General features: G+C 31.4%; 1 protein-coding gene across 1 annotated transcript; it reads right to left on the bottom strand.

The window, feature by feature from the left end:
- Positions 1 to 3,941: 3,941 nt before the first annotated feature.
- Positions 3,942 to 11,291, bottom strand: LOC101212707 (acetyl-CoA acetyltransferase, cytosolic 1). Its single transcript, XM_011656471.2, has 15 exons — positions 11,149 to 11,291; positions 10,993 to 11,043; positions 10,746 to 10,844; positions 10,498 to 10,671; positions 10,293 to 10,398; positions 9,148 to 9,286; positions 8,284 to 8,361; positions 8,134 to 8,199; positions 7,668 to 7,753; positions 7,291 to 7,390; positions 7,104 to 7,214; positions 6,973 to 7,014; positions 5,585 to 5,671; positions 5,254 to 5,339; positions 3,942 to 4,320 (listed from the first exon to the last, which is right to left on the bottom strand). The coding sequence occupies exons 2-15, from the start codon at positions 11,027 to 11,029 to the stop codon at positions 4,287 to 4,289; spliced, it is 1,245 nt and encodes a 414-aa protein (XP_011654773.1). The 5' UTR covers positions 11,030 to 11,043; positions 11,149 to 11,291; the 3' UTR covers positions 3,942 to 4,286.
- Between the last annotated feature and the right edge of the window lie 1,355 nt (positions 11,292 to 12,646).

Below are 12,646 nucleotides of genomic sequence, written 5' to 3'. Positions count from 1 at the left end.
CATCATTGTCTTTCTTTATTGGCACCACAGTTTGAACGTTGTTTTTACTAAAATCAAGTAAAACAGATAATTTTACCAATCCATCTAATTGAATCTCTTCGTATATTATGTCAACCAAACAATTAAAGCTGATTCAGACATCTACAAAAAATCCAGCAACTGAGTAATTTTCATAGACATTGCATCCATTCCATTGACCTCCATAAAAAACAACGATAGGAATAGACATTGTATTTTGTAAGAAAATACAATTTAGTATTTAATAGTGATAGAAAGAAATAGATATACATCTATCACTGAATAAAAGAATAAAATGTACAAAACGATAATAATAAACACAATGCAAGAATAGACGATCGTGCAGTGAAATAATTTACATTAAAGGATTGTGTTGATAATGATAAACGATCATTGGATCACGCTAGCTAAATGATTGTATTGAAATTAGTAAACGATTGTGTTGACTTAGGTACACAATCGTTTGACCATGGTGATCGTATTAAATATAGTACATGATCGTGTTGATATTGGTAAATGATCATGTTGGTATGGGTAAACGATCATGCTGATTGTGGTAAACGATTGTGTAGTTCAATGTAAATGATCATAAAAAACTTCAAACTATCAATCTTCATAATGAAATACAGAATTATTGCAGTAGTATTTAAATCTTCTTAACATTTGAAACGAAAACGGATTTAGAATTCTTAGCACAAATAAAAACCTAAAAGTTCTTCATAACTAAATATAGAATTCTTAGTTCAATGTAAATTACCATAAAAGACTTCAAACTAACAATCTCCACGATGAAATACATAACTCTTACTATATATAAATCTTCTAAACATTTGAAATGAAAACGAAATTTAGAATTTTTATCACAAACAAAAACAAAAATTATCTCCATAATGAATATAGAACTTTTAACAAAATTTTATAATCGTCTAAACAACCCAACCAAATACGATATTAAGAATTCTTAACAAAAACAAACTCACTACAATGAGAGGAATATAAACAATCTTGATATTGTCGAACATGAAAGGAAAATAAGAGAATATTCAAGAACAAGAAATTGTCAAAGATGGAAAAGAATATTTAAGAGGAAAAATATCTAAAAGAGAACACACGAATAAATCGTAAAGAAAAAGAAGAGAAAGAATTGAAAAATTGTCCCGTGACCATAAAAACCAATAGGGGTAAATATGGAATTTATGAAAAAGTAACGAGGCTTCGTGGGCTTTTCATAAATTGCTATAAGGATTATAAATATTTACCATTTTTGTTATATTTATGTAACTCTACCTATTCTAAAATAATAATTATACTATTATTTTAACATAAATCATATTCATCAATAGATTAATACTAATTTATTGTCAACTAAATATTAGCATGTACCTATAACTAGCTTTATGATTTATATGATACCAAATATAATTTAAACAATTGTGAAAATTAGAATTCAATTTCTCAATCTATTACCAAAGCCATGCCTCAAAACCTCAAATAAAATTGTTTTCATTTAATCGAATAGAGGGTCGTGCTGTCAACATCTTTCTTTTGAAATTATCTATATTTTCTTTCTTTAAGAATTATATATACATTCATATATATATATATATGTATGTATTGAATTGAAAAACAACTTTAAACAAACATAATATGATAATTAAAGAAAATTGAGTCTTTATTAATGGACATCGTAAAATTAAGCTTCAAAATCTTTAAGTCTAACTTACATCGTTGTAAAATCAATAGTGAGCATTATAATGGACAAAACTCTATAAATTTTTTGAAACTAAAGTTTGAATTTTGTATATATGTATCGATTATTAATAGAGCAAAAGGGTGAGGAAAAAGTATTGTATTGTGATAACATTTCGAGTAATTTAATTTATTAAATTATAAACAATAAATATATATGAAATGTATGGTTGTCGTTTTAATTAAAATGACGACTTTCAACACCTCTATAACTTCTTCATTTTTTGTTTTATATCTTTCAACTTCCTTTGAAATTCCAAGTATATTTTGAAGAGATTCCAAATCTTCTATTAGAATGTTCACCAACAAACGTGTAAATTTACAACAATGTATTAGTAACCATATAATAGTTTGAATAAAATTAAATAAATTATGGTAGATCTAAAATTTGTTTAAGATGTGGTTTTTTATTAAAAAAATCAATGATTGACATAATACGTATGCATTTTCTCCATCAAATCTATAAACTTACGACGATGTATTAGCAACAATAATTTAAATTAAATAAAATAAACTATGATAAATCTAAAATTCATCTAGCACGTAGTTTTTTTATTAACAAAATTCAAGGATGGATATATATACTACAAATAAATCAACTAATTAGCATAGAAATAGAAATTTGATTGGCTTACCAAATACATATCACTATTTATTGAAAATGCAAATGCTACCATTGATATGTTATTTGATATGTTATTTTTTTAGTATGGTTATTCATGAAATTTAAAATGAGTAATAAAATCAAAATTTAAATATTTGTAACCATTAACTTTAATTTTTTCAAAGATAAAAGAGACTTTCAAAACCATTATTTTTTCAAAGATAAAAGAGACTTTCAAAACCATTTATTCTCACATTTTGAATTAACCATAAACATATGGTCATAGATATCCACAAACCACGTAATGAATGTTAAAATATGTTCCTTTAGGTAAACAATACTAATTAATTGGTGAAAGAGTTACAAATGCCCACATGTCCATGGCTTACCATGGTGAGTAAAAACAATCAAGTAAACAAAATTGCTTATTTGCCAAAAAAAAATAAAAAAAGGAAAAACACATCGAAAAGAAAAACAAACGAACCTAATAAATTGAGAGAAATTTAAATGTTTATAAAAAAATGATTGAAGATAGGTCTTTATATATACTGAAAGAATATAAAAGATTACAAAGTTTTTTTATCTCATCATTAAATATAAATTTATAAATATTTTTTATTAGAAATTAAATGATTGAAATAAATGGATAAAACTTTCATATGCCAACATTTTTTTTATTGGGTTAGGCATGTAGGTAAGAATTTTAAAAGATAACCAATAATTACAATTCACTTTATTCTCTATATCAAATAAACAATAAATTAATTTTAAAGTAATATATTTTTTAAAAAAATTACAATAGATAAGATATATATATATATATATATATATATATATATATACACTTCTAAACTTATGCTATTTTCTCTTATTTAGTTCTCACATGATTTAAAATAAGAAAATTATATCTAATTTTATGTTTCAAAGAAGGAAAAGTATCTTTTTACTAATTATTAGAATAAAAAAAGATAACAAATAAAATTTTAAAAGTTATCATACATATAAAAAAAATAATAAAAACAAAACTCGTATAAAACATCTAACATATATGATAATATGAAAATATATATTTTTTTTTCTTGATTGGTGTCTAAGATCAACATTTTTCAAAGCATAAACATATTTAATTACAAATATTACAATTCAACCTTTGCTACAACTTGGAGCTAAACAAATGTGCAACTTAGGTGACGTAATATCTTATTGATTAATTAAAAGTTTCACCATACACTATACAATGATTCTTTTTAACTGGATGGCATAGTTTAGTGAGGTTAGACAGTACACATAGTTGCAAAACTTCATAAATAGTAGAGCTATCAAACTAATATGTATTCAATTTGATGTGTATTGAGAAGAATGAAGTAAAAGAACAAAAGTTAAAAATTAAAAAATAAAGAGTACAATCAAGAAAGAATATCAAAATAGGTTGCTTTTTACTCTTTTACCTATCATAAAATAATTAAATAAATAAATAAGCATATATTTATATTTCATTATATATTGTTTTTAGGGAGGAACCGTATTGCCAATGGGAAGAAAAATTCCCCACTTCCCCATTTCCAATGTATTCGGCAATTCCCTGCCTCATTCGAAGCAGGTTCGACGGGTTAAATATATATTCAAATTTTCCACCAAACAAACCTTATTTATATTTTTCTTTTATCTATTTCCCATTTTGGATGCATACATCTCTTGCCTTTTGAACTTAATGATGGGAAAGATTTTTTAAGCACTAAATAATACAGAAGCACAATGTAGCAAAAAGAAGAGAAGAGATCATTTATTATATGGAGACACCTAAATTTTCTGTATTACATATGATATATTAAATAAGTAGTCCTCTTTTGGGTGCAGAAAAGGAAAGTGAAATACCAAACAGCCCAATGTCTTCTAGAGAGCGCACTAATTTTGATCACAGCTTGGAATTTCGAACTCTAGCCCCAGGCCTGCAACATGTTTTAACTCAATCTCAGGATTTATCATTTATAGAAACTAAAACTTAGGTCTGTTTCCCTAACGAATATAATGCCATCAAAAGTGCTCAAAGGGAGTCAAATTATGAAGCATTTTGTAAATAATCTCTATACCATTGCGTTCAAAACTTCAATATAAATGTTCAAAAAAATTCTGCTGGTTTTAGTGGGCACATGAAAAAGCTACAAAACAAAACAGGTCTTTTTCTTTTTGGCAACTTCCATGCGTTAACTTTTGCACATGTAAGAATCATTTCTAATAACGACTTGTCATATTGAAAAACAACGTTATTTGCTAAACTGGTAGTATGGCCATATCTAACTGAAATATCACGCCAAACATTTGCCAATATCTCCAAAAAGCTTTACTTGATTAGAAAATTCGCTAACTTGTAAGCTTTTGTAGATTCATATCTCAAAGTCTGATCCACAATCAAGGCCACTATGTAGGTAGTTTTCTCATGGACAAAAAGGCTCCAATCCAAAAGAAAAAGAATCTCTAAAACATTTCAGTTCAACTTCTAAGACACGTATGGGGTCAAGCATAGTAAGCTACTCGGATATTTCTACAATAAACTAGCCCAGTCATACTTGTAAAAAAGAAAAGGAGATCACCTCCCATAAGTTCTCTACATAAGATAAATAAGCAAATATATTAAGCTCGATTACTATTGTTTGAGTTCAAACATGTAGAGACGAGATTCCAACTTCTGACACTTTGGTCAAGAATATACGTGAAGTTGAGTAAGTTCAGGTTGCCATGAAAATCAATGGTTATTGAAAATTATTTTCATTTGATTTGGTAAGAGAAATTGTATTCAATAAACCATCATGAACTAGCTACTATAATAACAATACATATTATCTATAAACGGATTATTTCCTTCCAAGTTTAAAGAAGCTTACATGAGTTCAACTACAAGGGCGGATGCTCCTCCACCACCATTGCAAACAGCACCAACCCCGTACTTGCCATTTTTCTGTCTCAGTACCTGTATCAAAGATGCTTCTTCAGTAAGAATGCAACCGTAAGACAAAGTGAGAACAGCAGTAGATATAGGTAAAATGTACTCCCCCCGAATCAGCGGCCGTCCGAGTCTCTCTATGATTATAGGTATTTAAGGAAACATGACAAAAAATATTGAAGACAAATGAAAGAAGAAATCAAGAGATTTATCTTTCACAATGTATCCAACTCTCCACAACTGCCGAATCTGCGGTAAGTAACAGAAATTACCCCTAACAATGTGACCAAAATCCGAGCTCCACTACAGCCCAATGGGTGTCCCAAAGATACAGCTCCCCCGTGAGCATTAACTCTATCCTGCATCCAACCACATGCACAAAAATAAGTTACAAACAAAGTTTATTTCCTTTCCGTATCTACTATCTATATAAAACATGACAAAAGCTCATAACTGGAAACCTTAATAACATTAATAATATTGATCTCCCATGAGAGACAAACTAAGCAAAGAACTTCGTTTTCTTCTGGTTTTCCCTTTTCCCAACTTAGCCAGGGGTTGCATCAACATGGGAGGAAACTGATAGAACACCACAGAAGTGTCCGTATATATTGATATAAAAAGAAAACTTACAAGAATTATTGAGACTCTTTGTGGATCAATAGTGTATTGATCACGATTACAAATTCAAGCAAAATTACTCACAATAATAGCAAACAAATAAAAGACTCAAGAACAATTCAAAAATGGACCCTCTGCTTCCCCTCCTTCTCAAGGAGTAAAGCAGATTTCTTCCTCCAAAAGTTTCATGCCCCTTCCCTTCGTAACTTCCCTTGTTTTATCTCTTTCTTCTAATCAACTCCCGACCCCACCAGAGTGTCCCCTCCAATCATACACACATAAGCATAAGGGCAAGGTTGGTCAGGGTAAGGGTGGTATTACATAGAAGACAGCTTTTGGGGAGGTTATTGGAGAGGTAGAAACGGGTTGAGGGACCCACCTGAGATGGTAGAAAAGGAATGTTTTGGGGATTGCCAAAAGTAGGTCATAATTGAGTGAAAAAACTGTTAAGAGATTTTGGGAGAAAAAGCCAATCTTCTTGAAGGAGCTGGAACTACTATCATTTCCTTCTTGTTATCTTGTTCTTGCTTGTGATTTATCTCTACATTATTCTTCTGTTGTTATTCTTTGTGAACTCTTGTTGATTCCATTCATTATTCAATATATCGTAAGAGAGTATCGTTTCTGTTTCTCTAGTTTTTGTTGGGATTTTTCTGAGTTTTAGGTGAAGAAGCTTAACACATCCCTTCAAGGAAAAAGACCTGAACACCACCTACGTACCAATTTCGTCCAACCTGCCCTTCTCACCAGACCTCATAAAATTTCTCATTAGCAGCCCCATCTTTCTTCCTAGCACCAATTTATAAGGCATTCAACAATGGGACAGAAAAATGCAAGCAAACACTAGCAAAGACTGACTATGGTGTCTACCATGGGAGAAAAGATATGTTCAACAACCTACTTTATGTTATTATGTATCAACAACCAGACTGCTATGCTAACCATTACCACACAACAGTACACAGTTTCTTGAACTCTGAACGCAAAAGAATACCAAATGTGTAATGAATTGAATTTAATAAATGACAAGAAGACTCACAGGATCAAGACCAAGAATCTTCTGATTGGCAAGAGCCACAACCTGAAGAGAAAATATAGCAAGTTACCAACAAAATCATGCATGATGTGCAAGAGAATGCAATAGCAGTAAATGAGAGGACAAGTTCTTACAGAAAAGGCTTCATTAATTTCATAATAATCAATTTGAGAGTGATGTAAACAAGCATTTGAGATGGCTTTTGGAATAGCAAGGGCAGGAGTCGTTGTAAATAATTCAGGTGCCTGGTAGTCATTTTTCTTCTGTAAGACACATGATCTTACTCCAAGAAGAGGATAATAACATCAAGAACTTAATTACCTGAGCTGCATCTGCATATCCTTTAATTACAGCAATTACTTCTAAACCAAGTTCAAGTGCCTTCTTCCCACTCACCAGCACTAAAGCAGCAGCACCATCACTGTCTAAGATCAAATAATCAAATACAATGCAGCTGCCTAAAATTGTCCTCAGTGGCATCAACGAAAAAGTTGAAATGTAAATTTCCAGGACACTTCAGAAATCAGGAGCTGGAGATATTAATCCTAATGCTACTACCAACATTTTCCAAAACTCAAGTAAATTTCCTCAGGACCATAAGTGATCTCTTGAAGACAGCACATACAAACTTAATCAACAGCAAATATATACACACAATTAGAGAGAGAGAGAGAGAAAGAGAGAGAGAGAGAGAGAACCTTATGATAGAAGCATTGCCAGCAGTAACAGTACCACCATCCTTTTTAAAACTTGGCCTGAGCTTTTTGAGTTTTGCAGCATCAAACTAGCAAATCACAAAAAAATTGGTTGAATGAAGATAGAATGTAGCTTCAAAAAGGGCCATATGCAGCAAAATGGAAATTCTAAATATTTCTTAAGACTAGTAGCCTTCCAGAAAGAGAAAAAGAAAATAGTTACTAAAGTTAGCAGGAACCTGAAGTCAGTTCCTGAGAAAAAAACATATTTTTCTTTATAAGTGCTTCATTCTAGGTTCAAACAACATGCCTCCCGATCAACCAACAACCATTTTGATGCCAATTACCTTAGGTCTCTATGGTACTTTAACTATATTTTCTTAAGCATGTATACTATACTGGATGTTTATTAATTGGTTGAATAAAATGAATATTGCAGTGCTTTTTACTATTATTAGCGACATTTTACCTGTCTCAAGCTTTCGTCCTTGTCAAAAGTTGAAGATGGCTTCCCTCTTACGGAAGGAACCTTGACCTAAATTGTTCAAACCATTAGTTGGATTTGATTTACACTAGAATAGACTTCTAAATGCATTCTTAGAACACAACAGAACCTTACCGGAGCTATTTCCCAGGACAATGAACCATTATTTTGTGCTGCAAGTCCTCGCTCAAAGCTCTTAATAGCATATGCATCCTATTGAGGGGAAGTAAGAAACAAAAAAGATAGTACCTAATCAAAGGTTATTAAATTGTGTCAAATCACTGCTGAAACTTATAAATCATGAAAATTCTCATATTTGTGTTCATTCTCAAACACTTGGGTCACAGTTGGAAATTAGTATAAGGCCCAAGAAGTGATTATTAATATTAATTGAGGAGCAAATGAGACTTGGATCACAGTTTGAAACAAGACCAAAAAAGATAGTACCTATCAAAGGTTATTAAACTGTGTCAAATCACTGCTGAAACTTAAATCATGAAAATTCTAATATTTGTGTTCATTCTCAAACACTTGGGTCACAGTTGGAAATTAGTATAAGGCCCAAGAAGTGATTATCAATATTGATTGAGGAGCAAATGACACTTGGATCACAGTTTGAAAAAAGACCTACTCTAATACCATGTTAAATAATTACTAAACTAAAATGCTTAGCCTAAAAGGTTATGTTAGCGATAAATTTGAACTTTTATTTATCATTTAACTTGCCGTTTTACAGATAGATCGTTTCTCAAAAAACAGTCATAAGATGAAACATTTTCAAGAAAATCTGAGTATTTCAAGCTAAATATTTTTAAATGGCCTGTCCCATAACAAAAATGTTTCGTCGATGGCCTAAAATGTTTAAGACAAACAAGTTGAATTTTGAACAAAATTAATCAATATCATAAAACTTCCGTGGGAATAAAACTGCCAGCTCAAATTGAACTAGTAGAACTTATTAATAGTACTAAATAAGACTCCCCATCGGCTAAACTCTACCTGCTCTTCTCTTGTAATGGAATACTGGCTGGCACATATCTCAGCACAAGCACCCATGGGAAAGTCGTTGTATGCATCCCAAAGACCATCTTTAAGCATACCATCTACAACAGCATCATTTCCAAATCGAGACCCTTTTCTGTTCATAATGTCGAGTCAGGAATCAGGATGAAAAGTAGCGCTTTGAAAACAAAAGCGAGAAAGTCAATAGTTCTTCTCAATGAAGGCTTAGTTCTAAACAAGATTCTTGGCTCCACTGAAAGTGGAAAATCGAGTCATTATTTTTAGGTTACATTACTAGTTTATTGCATGAACTTTCAGTTTTGTGTCTATTAGTCCTGACTTACTTTCAACTTCGTATCCAATAGACCCTTGATCTTAAAGGTTTCTAGGTTCTTAAAGTGTGTCCAATTGATCTCTTAATTTTTAATTTGGTATCTAATAGGTTCTTGACCTATTCAACATTTTTTTTAATCCAAAAACGTGCTATAAACAAAATTGAGAGTTTATGGTCCCATTAGATATGAATTTTATGTCTATTAGATCAATTAATCTTAAAATAAAAAATATTTGAATATCCCTAAACCCTATTTAACACAAAATTGAACTTGTACGGACCAATGAGTCAAAATTTAAAGTTTTAAGGACTTGTTAAGAGACTAAATAGACACAAATTTAAGTTTGGGAACAAAAGTTGTCATTAAACCTTAGCTTTAAAGGATGAATGAAAAGTAAAGAAATTATTTTAACCATAAAGATATTAGCTAAAGTAGCAAACAGTAGGCCATATACCAAAACAGAACATAACCAAAATTTCAATTCCATGAATAGGAAAACACTGAGTTTGAATTATCCAATTAAAAGTTTCATTTTTCTTGTAAAAAGAAAACGGACAACACTTTGTTTGGCAACGCACCCTGTTACAGCTATGGCAAGAGATATTTGCATTAGTTCATAACAATATATATAACCAATCAGATAATCAGCTTTCTTCTTACAATTGAAGAAACCGTGTTTGCTTAAACTATACTTTCTATCCTTGGATTAAAGTTCATGAGGGCAGCAACAAGAAGAAAGAAATGTCAGCAAACATGGGAACAACTTCTTGTAACAACTTAAAAAGTGGGAGAGGAGAAAATGACAACCTTACTTCTTGGAGATATTTGGGCGTATTAGACATACTCTCCATACCACCAGAAACAACAACATCATTTATTCCTAACTGAATTGTGTGCGCTGCAATCATAGTAGCTGTACCAACAAAAGGGAAAAAGAAAAGGAAGTATTACATTTTCAAGAACCAGTACTCATATCCTACAACAACCACAATTTCGATGGATGAAGAAACACCTTTCATGCCAGATGCACAGACTTTGTTAATAGTGGTGCAAATAACAGAGTTTGGTATACCAGCACCCAAAGCAGCCTGCCTAGCAGGAGCTTGCCCTAAATTTGCACTGAGGACATTTCCAAAGAATACCTCTTGCACAAGAGACGGATCAACATTAGCCCTCTTAAGGGCACCTATAAACATGGTTGCACTTCAATTCATATGTTAAAATAGGGTAATTCATTCCAATTAAGACGATAAAACTTACATTCAATCGCAATAGAACCGAGTTGGGTAGCCGAGAAAGATGAAAGTGAACCAAGGAAGCCACCCATTGGCGTACGAGCAACACCCACAATACAAACATCTATGCCAAAATAAATAAACCCCACAACTTAGTGTCGATTGTAAAAAGAAGAACATAGAGACAAACCCAACTCATGATTTCACCCATGGAAAGGGAGAGACAATTGAATCAAAACAACAATTGTTTAAATAGAGGTGAATTATAGAACCTCGTGGGTTGATAGAATCGGAGGAAAGAGGAGCCATAGGAGAAAGAAAATCTGTAGACAGAAAAGAAGAAAAGAGAGTGAAATTAAGGTGGTTAACAAAGACAAGATCGGTGTAGTTGTATTATAAATGATGAATTGGAGAAGAAAAATGATCACCTGTGAAAATGATCGGTAGAGAGATAGAGAGAGTGAAGCAATACGAGAACAAGAAAGACGAAATTGGAAGGCGTCGTTATTCATGGGGACGTGTGCCGAACTATTGAATTATTTAGCGAAATTGCCAACAATAAGCAAATTTTGGAGTCATAAAATATTTTTAGGTTTGAATTTGAAAAATTGACTTTAATAAATTGAGATAAAATGTCTAAATTGTCAGTTAATTTTCCATTCCCTAAAGGGAAAAAAAATCTTTTAAAACCAACCTCTCGATTTTATTTTAGTCTCTCGAACCTCTTTTAAACTTTTTTCTCACAGTCTCTTGCAATTTCATACATGATTTAGCTTATTTATTCAAGTTCTTGTGTTGTTGGATAAGTTTTAGGTTTTTTGTTATTTTTTCATTGTCAACATTTGAATCTTAATTGTATGAACCTAATATAACTTTTAATTATTTCAAGTTGATTTAGGGTTGTTTCGAAGCATGTCAACAAGTTTTCTTTTTTTTTTTTTCGTCTCACAAACATCTCGCACGCATCTTGCAGGTTCTTAAGTTCAAATGTTTAATCTCAAATGAATTATATACTTATACTCATGTGATTTAGGGTTCTTTTTTATATCATTTTTTGCATCTCGCAATCTCGTAAACATCTTGCAGCTTCCAAACTTTAAATGTCCAAGACTGAATTAGTCATATACTTATCATGTTTTATTTAGTCTTTCGCTACTGGTTTTTAATCTCTGCAAATAAGTCATACATTTTTTTTACGTGATATGTCAACTTCTAACTTCAAATCAATTTTTGCAGGAACTAAAAAGTTTAACGTGGTCTAAAGATGTCACACGTTCAGATTTTAGTCTGTTATAGTGGTATATGGGATGAGAGACAAAGAAAATATGAATAAGGCATGTTAAAAAGGCATTGTTGTCAATAAAGAAATAACACACAAAGATTTACAGGTTGAATTATATAACCTTGCAAAAGTTGACCCTACATAGTTCAACATAAAGATAAGATGCATATATATATGATAAAAGTGAAAAATGAAGTTTCTCCATTGTAGTTAAGCAATGATTGTGGTTTGAAGTTTTATATTCTGAGTGAAAATTTATTGGAGGTTCCCCTATACGTCTCATTTGAGCATAGAAGCAATCAAAGCAAGAAAATTTTAAACAAATATTACAATTTAGTATCCGGGAGCAACTGAATTCATAACTTAAACCCTCATCCTCCAAGTGTAATGGATACATTAGATGAGAATGAAGTTCATATTGGTGAAGTTCAGGTTGACTTGTGTGATAACATGATAGGGACTACTTTGGCTATATAGAAATCATGAGTCATATGGTTCAAAAGATAATACTCTTACATGGAAACAAGTTGAGATAACAATGAATCGTTCAACATCCCACAACAAAGAAATGCTCCTACAAAAGATTGCAAAGAAAAAGCTAAAGTTCACTACAACTTTTCTAGCCGAAAGTTAAAGGCAAAACG

Source organism: Cucumis sativus, chromosome 1 (assembly GCF_000004075.3).
Source record: "Cucumis sativus cultivar 9930 chromosome 1, Cucumber_9930_V3, whole genome shotgun sequence".
Classification (NCBI taxonomy): Eukaryota; Viridiplantae; Streptophyta; class Magnoliopsida; order Cucurbitales; family Cucurbitaceae; genus Cucumis; species Cucumis sativus.
The sequence above is the reverse complement of the archived record's forward strand: the minus strand, read 5'-3'. Positions and strand labels throughout refer to the sequence as shown.

What these genes read in the sequence shown, in the direction of transcription:
- LOC101212707 (XM_011656471.2), bottom strand. Translation starts at nt 11,029, where the DNA reads ATGGCTCCTCTTTCCTCCGATTCTATCAACCCACGAG. An exon ending in CGATTCTATCAACCCACGAG is followed by an intron (nt 10,845 to 10,992) that starts GTTCTATAATTC and finishes ATTTTGGCATAG; the next exon opens with ATGTTTGTATTGTGGGTGTT. An exon ending in AAATATCTCCAAGAAGTAAG is followed by an intron (nt 9,287 to 10,292) that starts GTTGTCATTTTC and finishes CATTATGAACAG; the next exon opens with AAAAGGGTCTCGATTTGGAA.